The sequence below is a fragment of the Eschrichtius robustus genome, chromosome 8 (assembly GCF_028021215.1).
Source record: "Eschrichtius robustus isolate mEscRob2 chromosome 8, mEscRob2.pri, whole genome shotgun sequence".
NCBI classification, from domain to species: domain Eukaryota; kingdom Metazoa; phylum Chordata; class Mammalia; order Artiodactyla; family Eschrichtiidae; genus Eschrichtius; species Eschrichtius robustus.
In genome coordinates this window covers 111,305,636-111,319,871 of record NC_090831.1, presented here as the reverse complement: position 1 = coordinate 111,319,871, position 14,236 = coordinate 111,305,636, and the positions used below count along the sequence as shown (strand labels likewise).

Sequence of the window (14,236 nt, the reverse complement as noted above, 5' to 3'; positions counted from 1 at the left end):
TAAATACAAAGAAAAACTATTAAAAGCAGCAAGGGAAAAACAACAAATAACATACAAGGGAATCCCCATAAGGTTAACAGCTGATCTTTCAGCCGAAACTCTACAAAACAGAAGGGAGTGGCAGGTCATATTTAAAGTGATGAAAGGGAAGAAACTACAACCAAGATTACTCTACCCAGCAAGGATCTCGTTCAGATTCGACAGAGAAATTAAAACCTTTACAGACAAGCAAAAGCTAAGACAATTCAGCACCACCAAACCAGCTTTACAACAAATGCTAAAGGACTTTCCCTAGGCAGGAAAGACAAAAGAAGAAAAGGACCTACAATAACAAACCCAAAACAATTAAGAAAATGGTAATAGGAACATACATATCAATAATTACCTTAAATGTAAATGGATTAAATGCTGCAACCAAAAGACATAGACTGGCTGAATGGATACAAAAACAAGACCCATATATATGCTGTCTACAAGAGACCCACTTCAGACCTAGGGACACAGACAGACTGAAAGTGAGAGGATGGAAAAAGATATTCCATGCAAATGGAAATCAAAAGAAAGCTGGAGTAGCAATTCTCGTATCACACAAAATAGACTTTAAAATAAAGACTATTACAAGACGCAGAGAAGGACCCTACATAATGATCAAGGGATCAATCCAACAAGAAGATATAACAATTGTAAATATTTATGCACCCAACATAGGAGCACCTCAATACATAAGGCAAATGCTAACAGCCATAAAAGGGGAAATCAACAGTAACACAATCACATTAGGGGACTTTAACACCCCACTTTCACCAATGGACAGATCATCCAAAATGAAAATAAATAGGGAAACACGAGCTTTAAATGACACATTAAACGAGATGGACTTAATTGATATTTATAGGACATTGCATCCCAAAACAACAGAATACACTTTCTTCTCAAGTGCTCATGGAACATTCTCCAGGACAGATATCTTGGGTCACAAATCAAGCCTTGGTAAATTTAAGAAAATGGAAATTGTATCAAGTATCTTTTTCAACCACAACACTATGAGACTAGATATCAATTATAGGAAAAAATCTGTAAAAAATACAAATACATGGAGGCTAAACAATACACTACTTAATAACCAAGAGCTCACTGAAGAAATCAAAGAGGAAATCAAAAAATACTTAGAAAGAAATGATAATGAAAACACGATGACCCAAAACCTATGGGATGCAGCAAAAGCAGTTCTAAGAGGGAACTTTACAGCAATACAGTCCTACCTCAAGAAACAAGAAACATCTCAAATAAACAACCTACCCTTACACCTAAAGCAATTAGAGAAAGAAGAACAAAAAACCCCCAAATTTAGCAGAAGGAAAGAAATCAAAAAGATCAGATCAGAAATAAATGAAAAAGAAATGAAGGAAACGATAGCAAAGATCAATAAAACTAAAAGCTGGTTCTCTGAGAAGATAAACAAAATTGATAAACCATTAGCCAGACTCATCAAGAAAAAAAGGGAGAAGACTCAAATCAGCAGAATTAGAAATGAAAAAGGAGAAGTAACAACCGACACTACAGAAATACAAAGGATCATGAGAGATTACTACAAGCAACTATATGCCAATAAAATGGACAACCTGGAAGAAATGGACACATTCTTAGAAAAGCACAACCTTCTGAGACTGAACCAGGAAGAAATAGAAAATATAAACAGACCAATCACAAACACTGAAATTGAGACTGTGATTAAAAATCTTCCAACAAACAAAAGGCCAGGACCAGATGGCTTCACAGGCGAATTCTATCAAACATTTAGAGAAGAGCTAACACCTATCTTTCTCAAACTCTTCCAAAATATAGCAGAGGGAAGAACACTCCCAAACTCATTCTATGAGGCCACTGTCACCCTGATACCAAAACCAGACAAAGATATCACAAAGAAAGAAAACTACAGGCCAATATCACTGATGAACACAGATGCAAAAATCCTCAACAAAATACTAGCAAACAAAATCCAACAGCACATTAAAAGCATCATACACCATGATCAAGCGGGGTTTATTCAAGGAATGCAAGGATTCCTCAATATATGCAAATCAATCAATGTGATACATCATATTAACAAATTGAAGGATAAAAACCATATGATCATCTCAAATAGATGCAGAAAAAGCTTTTGACAAAATTCAACACCCATTTATGATAAAAACCCTCCAGAAAGTAGGCATAGAGGGAACTTACCTCAACATAATAAAGGCCATATATGACAAACCCACAGCCAACATCGTTCCCCATGGTGAAAAACTGAAACCATGTCCACTAAGATCAGGAACAAGACAGGTTGCCCACTCTCACCACTATTATTCAACATAAGTTTTGGAAGCTTTAGCCACAGCAATCAGAGAAGAAAAAGAAATAAAAGGAATACAAATCAGAAAAGAAGAAGTAAGACGGTCGCTGTTTGCAGATGACATGATACTATACATAGAGAATCCTAAAGACGCTACCAGAAAACTACTAGAGCTAATCAATGAATTTGGTAAAGTAGCAGGATACAAAATTAATGCACAGAAATCTCTTGCATTCCTGTACACCACTGACGAAAAATCTGAAAGAGAAATTAAGCAAACACTGCCATTTACCACTGCAACAAAAAGAATAAAATACCTAGGAATAAACCTACCTAAGGAGACAAAAGACCTGTATGCAGAAAACTATAAGACACTGATGAAAGAAATTAAAGATGATACAAACAGATGGAGAGATATACCATGTTCTTGGATTGGAAGAATCAATATTCTGAAAATAACTATAGTACCCAAAGCAATCTACAGATTCAGTGCAATCCCTATCAAACTACAAATGTCAGTTTTCACAGAACTAGAACAAAAAATTTCACAATTTGTATGGAAACACAAAAGACCCCGAATAGCCAAAGCAATCTTGAGAAAGAAAAACGGAGCTGGAGGAATCAGCCTCCCGGACTTCAGATTGTACTACAAAGGTACAGTAATCAAGACAGAATGGTACTGGCACAAAAACAGAAGTATAGATCAATGGAACAGGAGAGAAAGCCCAGAGGTAAACCCACATACGTATGGTCACCTTATTTTTGATAAAGGAGGCAAGAATATACAATGGAGAAAAGTCAGCCTCTTCAATAGGTGGTGCTGGGAAAACTGAACAGCTACATGTAAAAGAATGAAATTAGAACACTCTCTAACACCATACACAAAAATAAACTCAAAATGGATTAAAGACCTAAATGTAAGGCCATACACTATAAAACTCTTAGAGGAAACATAGGCAGAACACTCTGTGACATAAATCACAGCAAGATCCTTTTTGACCCACCTCCTACAGAAATGGAAATAAAAACAAAAATAAACACATGGGACCTGATGAAACTTAAAAGCTTTTGCACAGCAAAGGAAACCATAAACAAGACGAAAAGACAACCCTCAGAATGGGAGAAAATATTTGCAAATGAAGCAACTGACAAAGGACTAATCTCCAAAATTTACAAGCAGCTCATGCAGCTCAATATCAAAAAAACAAACAACCCAATCTAAAAATGGGCAGAAGACCTAAACAGACATTTCTCCAAAGAAGATACACAGACAGCCAACAAACACATGAAAGAATGCTCAACATCACTAACCGTTAGAGAAATGCAAATCAAAACTACAATGAGGTATCACCTCACACCAGTCAGAATGGCCATCATCAAAAAATCTACAAACAATAAATGCTGGAGAGGGTGTGGAGAAAAGGGAACCCTCTTGCACTGTTGGTGGGAATGTAAATTGATAACAGCTACTATGGAGAACAGTAGGGAGGGTCCTTAAACATCTAAAAATAGAACTACCATACGACCCAGCAATCCCATTACCGGGCATTTACCCTGAGAAAACCACAATTCAAAAAGAGTCGTGTACCACCATGTTCGTTGCAGCTCTATTTACAATAGCCAGGACATGGAAGTAACCTAAGTGTCCATCGACAGATGAATGGATAAAGAAGATGTGGTACATATACACAATGGAATATTACTCCGCCCTAAAAAGAAACGAAATTGAGTTATTTGTAGTGAGGTGGATGGACCTAGAGTCTGTCATACAGAGTGAAGTAAGTCAGAAAGAGAAAAACAAATACTGTATGCTAACACATATATATGGAATATATAAAAAAAAAAAAAGGTTATCGAGAACCTAGGGGCAGGACAGGAGTAATAATGCAGATGTAGAGAATGGACTTGAGGACATGCGGAGCGGGAAGGGGAAGCTGGGACAAAGTGAGAGAGTGGCATGGACTTATATATACTACCAAATGTAAAACAGATAGCTAGTGGGAAGCAACCGCATAGCACAGGGAGATCAGCTCGGTGCTTTGTGACCACCTAGAGGGGTGGGATAGGGAGGGTGGGAGGGAGACGCGAGAGGGAGGAGATATGGGGATATATGTGTATGTATAGTTGATTCACTTTGTTATAAAGCAGAAACTAACACACCATTGTACAGCAATTATACTCCAATAAAGATATTTAAAAAAAAAAAAATGCCAGCCTTGGAGGAACTAAAGCCTGAGGTAATCCTCTTGATAATTAGCCCCTAAATAACTGCATTAGGTGTTTTCAGAAAGACTAAAAATGCCGCAATTCGTTCTTTGCTATAAATTAAATTTTGTTTTAGATGGACTGAATCTTAAATCTTATTATTTGAAGTGATTTAAATTATTGCTGTTATTTTACTTTGATTTTGGGCTGCTTAAAAAGTATGTCTGAGTTTTGCATTATATCCCAAGCCAATATTCTGAACCTAGAATACTAAGTCAAGGACTATTGTGCTAATACTCGCCTCTAATGAAATTATATACACGACATAGAAATAGTGAAGGATTACATTGCTTTGTTCTGCGACTTTACAGCAGACGGACTTTGGGACAGCAGGAGGATTAGGGAAAGGCTCAGGAAGAATCACATGACAAGGATTTACAGCCCCGTCTCTACCTGTAACTTGCTTCTCCACCCGTCTTTTAACTCTAGATCACACAACCAGCGATCAAAGCCCCTCAGAAGATGGCCTCTGGAGGAGAACAGAGCCTCCACACCTGAAGCCCAGCAAAGTGCTTCTACCCTTCACCAGGTGATAAAGTCACCCCCAGGCCAGGAGAAGGAAGCACAGCTCAGTACTGGGGCCCTGCCCTGGAGTAGGTAGAGCCAGAAAGGTGAGGGCCCCCTGACCCCACCCCCCCAACAACTTTCCTTCTCAGGGTCGTGGAAGCCAGAAGATCTCTACCAATTTCTACTTTATTTCTCTGGTCTAAATCACAGCCTTCTTTAGCCTGTCTTTTTTATGAAATTGTTCTAGGAGGGACAGAACACTGAGACGTCAACACTTTGGTGGGAATTCATGAGCAAATCCAGAAAGGCTGCCTGTGAGAGGAAAGCTAAGAAGAAACTGTAATTGCTTTACAAGTTTTGCCTATTTGTCCCATCTGAGCTCAGCTCCATATCTGTCAACGGTGATCTCAACCCTCTTAATTTCCACGGGCCCCCATATCCCCTTGGAGCTGATCTTTCTGTGGGCAGGTAAGTGCTGTACCATGGAGCTCTGTCTTGAAGCAAAAGCAGCAGCTACCACTTGGATGGTGAGTACATTTCACGCTTTGTAGATGCTCAATGCTTTCGAATCACTTTGATAGGAAAAATCCACCTTCTGGGTTGCTGGGCTTCTAACTCTCCCTACTCGGTGTAGTGACCTCCTTGTCCACCAGATGGCAGGAGCTCCTCATGTCTACAACTGTGGTTCTCAAAGTGTGGTCGTGTACAGGCTTCCAGGGAAACTAAGCAGAAATGCAAATTTTCAAGTCCCACACCAGATCGACTGAATCAGAAAGTCTGAGGGAGGGGCACAGGCATCTATGTTTTAACAGGTACCCTCCAGGTGATTCTGATGCAAGTTGAAATCTGGTCCATATCAGGTCATCAATAAAGCTGTTCTCTTGAAAAGAAAAATATATACTGTGCCTTTACACACAATAAGTTCTCGAACACTTGATGAGTTAATAAAGGGGGACATAAAAGATTGAAGGAGACTGATCTGAAGAGGAAAGCTTCATTTGCTACCAGGGACTGCTTGCTCAAGGGGCAAGGGTATGAAGCCACATCTCTTTCCCCTTCGCCAAGCACAAAAGATTGCTGGAGTCTCCCCAACCCCGCAATCCCTTAACCAGTAAATGAAACCAATCTTGGAGGTATGGGGTGTGGGGAGAGCGCCTGCCAGTAACACTAAAAATTCTTTCTGATGATAACATATCTGGCATTTGCCTTAAATAACCCCGGGAAGGATGGATGAAGCAAGATGCGCCATGGGCCGACAATTGTTGAACCTGAATATTCATTACAAACCTTTCTACTTGTGCACGTTTGTAATTTTCCGTAAAAAAGTTTTATGAAACTAGAAAAAGATTAATAAAAAGCCTTTCAAAACAGTAGCATTTGAAGAATTAAAATATGCTAGAATGCTTCTTAGCCATTGAAAAGAGTGAATTTTAATTATTGCAGTCAGATGGGAGGAAGAAATCAGAAAATGAATCAGAAGACCATATCAGCAACACTTAATTGTCTTAAAAAAAGCTAAAGTGAACAGAAAGGTGATCAATGAAGAAGCAGGTCAGAAATTTCAAATAGGGTCAGAAAATTAGAAACGAGGATCAAGCTTTGAAGAAAATGTGACTAATTTCATTCAATGTGAGCAAGGTATCACAACAGATACCTTATATGGAACTACAAATGGCGGAGTTAGACTTGTAAGAATCCACTAACTATATGGAGACAGCAAAGAGAGGGGGAAAAAATAAATTTCTGAATCCCTGGTGTTCAAATAAGAACAGAAGTAGCTAGCCAGGATTAAGATGTAGATGTAAATGCAAAATAAAGAAAAGCGTCCATTAAAGGGGGAAAAAAGGACTAGTTCATCTACACTGAATAAGCTAAAAGAGGGAAGGAAATGGGAATCAGCAAACATTCAGGAGGCATTAAAGAAGTAATGATCCATCTCTTGAAAGGAAAAAGCAAAGCAAACATTCCATCTGACGCTCTTTAATATCACTGAGTGGGTCTCAACCATCGCATAATGTAGCATGTTTGCTGACCTCTGCCTTTTTCGTTTCTCATCAGTTACAGGTGCTGTTTTTCCATGGAAGACAGAGGATCAATGTGTAAAGTGATCCACAATAGCACTTATATCAAGTTTGGTAGTATTAAAGTATATTACATTCTGCAAAGCTTAAATTTTGAAATAATTCAGCAATCCACTGACTTACTAGAATGACAATTACATACCTTCAATTTTATTTACTGAAAGATCCAACTTCTGCAGGTGAATGTATCCACAGAGGATGCTAATGTCAATTAAATCAAGATCCTGAGAAAATAAAAGGTAAAAGATTTAATGTTGCTTTAACAGATGAGTACTCAGGCTTCTCAAGACATCTGGAAATAGAAGTTGACAGAAAGAAATCCAGAATTTCCTTTGAAAGTACAGTAGAAGTGAGAGAATAAAATCTGAAGCCTACTACCAATAGGGTCTCAAAACAGACTACAAACCCCATCAACAAATGCATTCTTCTGAAGGAAACAATAGCTTGGAAAATTAGTGTTGTTAGCAAGAACATATACAACATGAAAAGGCAAATTAAAGCAGTGTTCATGAACACCTTTAGAGCAGAGTTTTATATTTTAAAAAAACCACACACATAAAAGCAATAAAGCCAAAGCCTTTATCTAGTAGAAGAAAAGAAAAAGCAAATGCCTAGAATTCAAATGAAATGTTAGAAGAGTTCACACCTAATCGAGTGATCATTAATAACAATACTTCTTACGCTTCCTCAGGCTTCAAAGCTCTCTCCCAATAATCTCATCTGATCAAACAAACCTGTGAGATCTGTAGGGCAGATTATCCCCAGTGTAGGGATGAGGAATGTGAGGTACAAAGAGGTACGTAAATAGCCTAAAATCACTTAGCAAGTTAGCAATACAAAAGCAGCTCCAAGTCTCCTGAATCTTTGTCCGAGATCCCTTCCATGAAATCTTGCATCTAGTGAACATCACGAGGGGTTGGAGGGGAATTTGGCCCCTCGGAACAAAGACTCATGTCACTGGTTTATGTTGTGATGTCAGAGTCAGAAAAAGTCAACTAATAAAGTGTCATGATAAGCAAGTTCTCAAATATAAGAATGATAAGAATTTTAATAAAGACCTCTAGAACAGTAATAAGTAAATTACTGATGACCTACTACACACAAGGCATTAAGCTTGGCATGATGAGAAACACGTACAATGTTGGACTAGAGCTATATTTTGCCTTTAAGAAACTTACGACTTTGGGTAGGAGAGAAACTGTGTACACCAGTAATTAGAGAAAGTTAAAAAATTATGTGTAACATAAGTAAGACATAAGGCAGGAAAAATCACTAACCTGGCCAACCCTAAGAAAGTGTATGCAGTAAGACAGGCTATTAGGGCAAAGTAATTCAACATGTAATATCTCAAATGTAAGGAGGTCAGTGGCAAAGTAAGAAGTTTTGGTCCATCTAGCTGAAATAAGATTTAAAGGATTGTGCTTTTTTGTAGATCAATTTAAGGCGTAGCACTACGTATATACGTAGAGTATTGATTGAAAAGGACTTGTCTGCAGATGTACCGCTACTGGAATTATCTTCCATTCCAAAGCCTAACATAGTGCAAGGCACACGGGGTGCTCCCTGTACATTACTGCCTGACTGGCCGAGTCATCCATAAAATGCTGTAAAGTGAAAATTAGTAAAAGATTAGAGCCTTCGTATGCTGTTCTCAAAGGACATACCATGAAACCAGCATGGGTAAAAAGGGCTTAACATTTTTTGGACAGTTTACTAGTTCAAATCCAAGATAAAACAGCCTTGCTATGAATTATATATGCTTGAGGCAAATTAGGGTGCTGTAGCAAAATTTCAGTGTGCTTTTTTCACCTACATATCTGCATTTACTCTGTGGACCTCCAAGGAGTAGTTAGTGCTTTACAATACAAGAAAGCAAAAAAGAAAAAAAATTATTTTCCTAGGACTATAAAGAAACAAAATGAGGAAAGAAGCTGAAATACTCTGAGTACTCTGCTCTTACAGCTTCTCTTATGATAAATTTAGAGTCAAGATTCTGTGCTGGTATTGAAATCTTGAAAATTGATGAATAACAATACATTTTTATCTTTCGTAATAGGTACCTTTTAGAAAGTGAGCTATAGCTCACAGCTACTGATTTCTTGACATACTTAGGGGGAAAAAAGTCAATACAAAAACATTTTGTTCCCTTGGATTCAGATATAAATTGTAGTCCTGGCACTGATCAGAAAGAAAATTCTTAGAGTTTTTGATTGGTTTTACAGAATCAAATTCAACCTCCTGGAAGGAAAGCATTGATTACTATAAAACAGACTGCTTAAGATGAAAGAAACAGACTGTGAAGGAAATGAAAACAAAGGAACTTGGCGGGAGGCAAGGGGGCTGATTATTGGACTGGCCAGGGCTCTTTGATGTCAAACATAAATAACTCATCGCCATTCTCCATCACATGCAAGACTTCGAGATTTGGGGGCCACCAAAAAAGCTATGAGTACCAGAGAAAACGGATGTGGTCCCACCAGTGTCAAGATGTAGTCAGCCAATGGTGACCTTCTCATACTCACTGATAAAGTCAGACTGAGGTAGACCTGCTCAGTCCCAGAGCCTGAGCGCCCCAGTTCGTAGAGTTTCTCAGCCACGACCTCCTCTCTCAGGACCCCATCAAATTCTCCCTGCAAAAAAACCAGAGAGGTGGACAAAGAAAGGACTTCCATTAGAAAAGAAGTAATCCACCTCATCATAGCCAGCACTTATTTACTATATTACATATCTGGGAGCTGAGCCTTCCAAAATTTACCGGCCCCAAAGAAAACTGTGTTGTTGGGACTTCCCGGGTGGCACAGTGGTTAAGAATCCGCCTGCCAATGCAGGGGACACAGGTTCGATCCCTGGTCCGGGAAGATCACACATGCCGCAGAGCAACTAAGCCCATGCGCCACAACTACTGAGCCTGTGCTCTAGAGCCTGCGAGCCACAACTACTGAGCCCACGTGCCACAACTAGTGAAGTCCATGCGCCTAGAGCCCGTGCTCCACAACAAGAGAAGCCATTGCAATGAGAAGCCCGTTGCACTGCAACGAAGAGTAGCCCCCTCTCGCTGCAACTAGAGAAAGCCTGTGCACAGCAACGAAGACCCAACACAGCCATAAATAAATAAATAAATAAAGGAAATGGTAATTTTAAAAAAAAACTGTGTTGAAGACCCATACATACTACGTATGATTAAGAAAATATCGGTCAGATCAATGTATTGCTGCTGAACTTGCAGGTGGTTGCTTGTATTAGGTATTCAAAGCAGAATTAACACAGTAGCAGTAGAAGCGTCAATTATTAGTGATGACAGCTACGTTGATTTAGTGCTTCTGTTCTGGGCACTGTGCTAAGAGCTCTCAATGGGTCCACTCCTTTAATCCTCCTGACAATCCTGAGGGAGGTACGCTTAGCTCCATTTTACAAATGAAGAAACTAAGGCTCACAGAAGTTAACTTGCCTGAAACCACATAGGTAGTATGTGACAGAGCCAGAATACAAATCCGAATCTGTCTGACTCCAGGGCAGTTCTAACCACTGCACTTGACTGCTTGTCCACAACCCAAAAGATGGTTACATCAAATTAAGGCAATTACTTCTCTACATCTGGTATTCTTGTTGGAGAAAACAGGTCCTCAGTTCACTTTGTACTGGCTAATTTTGCTGGATTCATACAATTTACAAGATTAATTAAAAGGGTAATATCATTTGTAGAAGGAGGTTGGCCCTTAGTGTATAGATACCATGGACCAGTGGTGGCCCAGCACACCCCTCCCCCAATAATGACAGATAGAACAGATAATAGATACACTAGTGCTGTGTTTGTGCTGCCTTCAGCTCCATAACGACCAACACATTAACGTCAGCATGAGGACACAAAATACAAGTAACCACATCAGTCGCGCCAATATTACTAACCAATGGAACTGGTATACGGACTATGATGGCAAAATACTCTTTCAGGTCTTCCATATTAATTCAAGAACCAATGATGTTGCTCAGGCTTCTAGTACTAAGGACATACGTATGCAGGCTTGCGCTACTGTAAAGAGTTTTCTTTCCTCCCCAATTTTCACTACCCCAGAGAAGCAAATATCACTCACACGGAGATCCTGCACAGCTGGTTTGAACCCCAGATCTGCCATTTTGGATATATGACTTTGGGAGATAAAGTTTTCTCTGAGACTCATAATTTTTCATCTATAAATAGGATATGTTATTACTTTTTCTTAATGTTTTGGAGAGAATGAAAAATAATTGTGAACATAAAGCTCTTAGCGTGGTGCCTAGAACACAGCAAGTGTCCCCAGTAAATGGCAGCTGTTAGCACAAATTGGTGAATTCATAAATTCCACATCTTGATGTTTCATTCGTCCATACCAATCAACCTGTTCACAAAATGGGGGAAAGAAATCTACTTTTCTAAACAAAGTTGCAATTTTTTATAGTAGGCCTGGGAAGGAATAGAGGTGCGAGAGTGTTACCTTCCCTCCCAAACTTTCCATGTGGCCCACCCCCTCCATTTCCTGGAAACAAGAAACTACAGAATCCCTTATTTACAATAGGTGGACATCTGTTTTTCAACACAGCCATTGATACAGAGACGGGACACACTGTCAGCACTGTCGCAAACCCCCAAGGCAAGACTCCTCACGGCCACCCCCTCACACATCCTTTGAGGTTCCTGCCATTTGTCAGTGTCATGTCTCTCCCTTCTGGTCTTTGGTCATCTTCAGACCTTGACCAGCCCTATCTGTATCTTGGGTGGTTTCAGAATCCCTAAGGAGGGCCACTCAACACCCTGACCACTCCAAGTACATGCACACATACGTGTTCCTTTATCTTCTCAACTCCAGACACCTTAAAATTGATCTCTAGCCAACTTCAGCCACTCACTCCCCTGGGCATGCCCTGGACTTAGTCATCATGCTAAACTGCTCCACCCTAGAAACCTCAGACCTCAAGTCTTCCATTGGTCTCGGCTCCCACAACTGCCCATCCTTCAATCTTTCCAACATCTACTGAACTTGGTCTCTGACCACAACAAAATCTCCGGTCTGCTCATCCTTCCCTTTACCTCAGAGTCTATCTGTCCCCTCCTGACTATACTTCCTTCTCTACTGGGTCTCCGATGGGCTATTTCAATGTGTCTCTACCCTCAAGTCTCTGACTCCTTGGCCCCTGACTGCAACTGCCCCATGCGTACCCAAACCTGAATCAACTTCACGCTCAACTACTGCGTTGAGGCAGGGATTATGTCATGTTCATCATCCATTTGGGATAAAAATCTTTCCAGCATACGAAGCACAGGTCAGACAAGTACACAAACTATTTCAGGAGTTTGATAAACTACAATAGAGGTAGGCGGGGTGATTTCACTAGGAGCAGGGCACCCATTTTATGGCCATTTTAGTGGGGAGTAGGGGGTTAGCAAAGACTTCCTCGGTGAGAGAACCATTGAAACCCAAAGTTGTGAGTTATTCTGGCAAAGGGGAAGAAAGGGCAGAAGAGGGCCAAGAGGGTATTGCAGGTACAAGGGGCAACATGTACAAAATCCCAAAGGCAAAGGCGAGTATAGCCCATTGGGGAAACTACAAAGAGTTCAAATAGCGAAAGTGTAAGGTGGGGAGGAGGAATACAGTACCTAATACATGTTTGGTGCTAAACCATGGGCTGAATGAATAACAAGACTACTCTTCCCCCTGAGGTGCTGAGTGGGCGGGAAAGGCCCACAAGTGTGCCTTCTGGTGCCACATTCAAGTCAGTTTTTAGCTGGGCCTCAGCGCTATGGTGCTATTATGGTCCCCATCTTCCTCAGCTGCCTTTCAAGTCCCCACCTTGCTGGTGAGATCTCCAGCACTCTCCTCAAGCTGTCAGGCGCCTCCACTCCTTTGTCCTCACTCTCAGCAGGGGGCCCTCTCAGTCCTTCTCTTCCACTTCCGAGGCAAAGTACGAATGGTCAGACATCAGCCCCTCCACATCCTGCACCTGTCCTGATGCTTCTTGCTGGGGTCTCAGAGGAGGTCGGCTCCTTCTCCACACTCAGGGTCCAGCACCCTCTGTTTCCCCAGAGACCGTGTTCAGGGACCATCAATGTTGCCCTCTTTTGCCTGTGGTTTCAACCGGTCACTCTCCACTGTCATTCTCCAAGCTGTCACTTCTCCAGCTCTACGAGCACGTGAATCCCTTCTGTCCTACAAGGGCTCTCTTCAGTCCTGCATGTTCCTTTAGCTATAGCTACAGTTTCCCTTAACAGCCAAGCTAGTTTCCCCCTTGTTCACCTCCCATTCACGCCTCAACTTGCTTCACTTAGGCCGCTGCCTTCACATCACAAAATCCACATGGGCCAAGGTCTCCAATGACTGTCAGATAGGCAAAGCTAATGAACCCTTTTTTTTTTTTTTTTAAGAAATATTTATTTGAGGCTTAATAATTTGTTGGGTTTATTTTATTTTTTTAAAGATTTTTTTTTTTTTGATGTGGACCATTTTTAAAGTCTTTATTGAATTTGTTACAATATTGCTTCTGTTTTGGTTTTTTGGCCGCGAGGCATGTGGGTCTTAGCTCCCTGACTACGGATGGAACCCGCACCCCCTGCATTGGAAGGCGAAGTCTTAACCACTGGACCACCAGGGAAGTCCCTAATGAGCCCTTTTTGGGTCTCTTCCCACTTAACCTCTTGGTGGCATAACCCACTCCAATGTTCTCAACACCTTTTCTTGCCCTGGCTTCCCTCCCATTCAGCTCTCTTCCTTCTCCTTTTTCTCTTATCAGTCTTTCCCAGTTTCTTCCCCTGAATCCTCTTCATCTGTCTGCCTCTGAAATACCTGTACCCCCAGGGTCTTTTTCTTGGCCCTCTCCTTCTCTTCTTTCTTCTCTTCCTGGATGATCTCACAGACTCCATTGCTGATGATTTCCAGGTCTCTGACCCTGAGCCCTCCTCTCCTGATTTCCAGAGGCCTACGATTCACATACCCAACTCCTGAATGCACAGCTCCACCTGTCCCTGTTTCCCACGGTGGTTAGTGGCCCTAATATTGCCCCCAGAACACACCACAGA

General features: G+C 40.8%; 1 protein-coding gene across 2 annotated transcripts in view; it reads right to left on the bottom strand.

Annotated features, from left to right (window-relative positions):
* Window positions 1-14,236, bottom strand: part of LRGUK (leucine rich repeats and guanylate kinase domain containing) — a 116,556-nt gene that overhangs the window by 98,894 nt on the left and 3,426 nt on the right. For both annotated transcript variants that reach the window (XM_068550106.1, XM_068550107.1), the window contains exons 2-3: window positions 9,711-9,818; window positions 7,331-7,412 (exon numbers count right to left, since the gene is read on the bottom strand). In XM_068550106.1, the coding sequence (XP_068406207.1) occupies window positions 7,331-7,412; window positions 9,711-9,818 (190 nt within the window). The remainder of the gene's footprint in view (window positions 1-7,330; window positions 7,413-9,710; window positions 9,819-14,236) is intronic.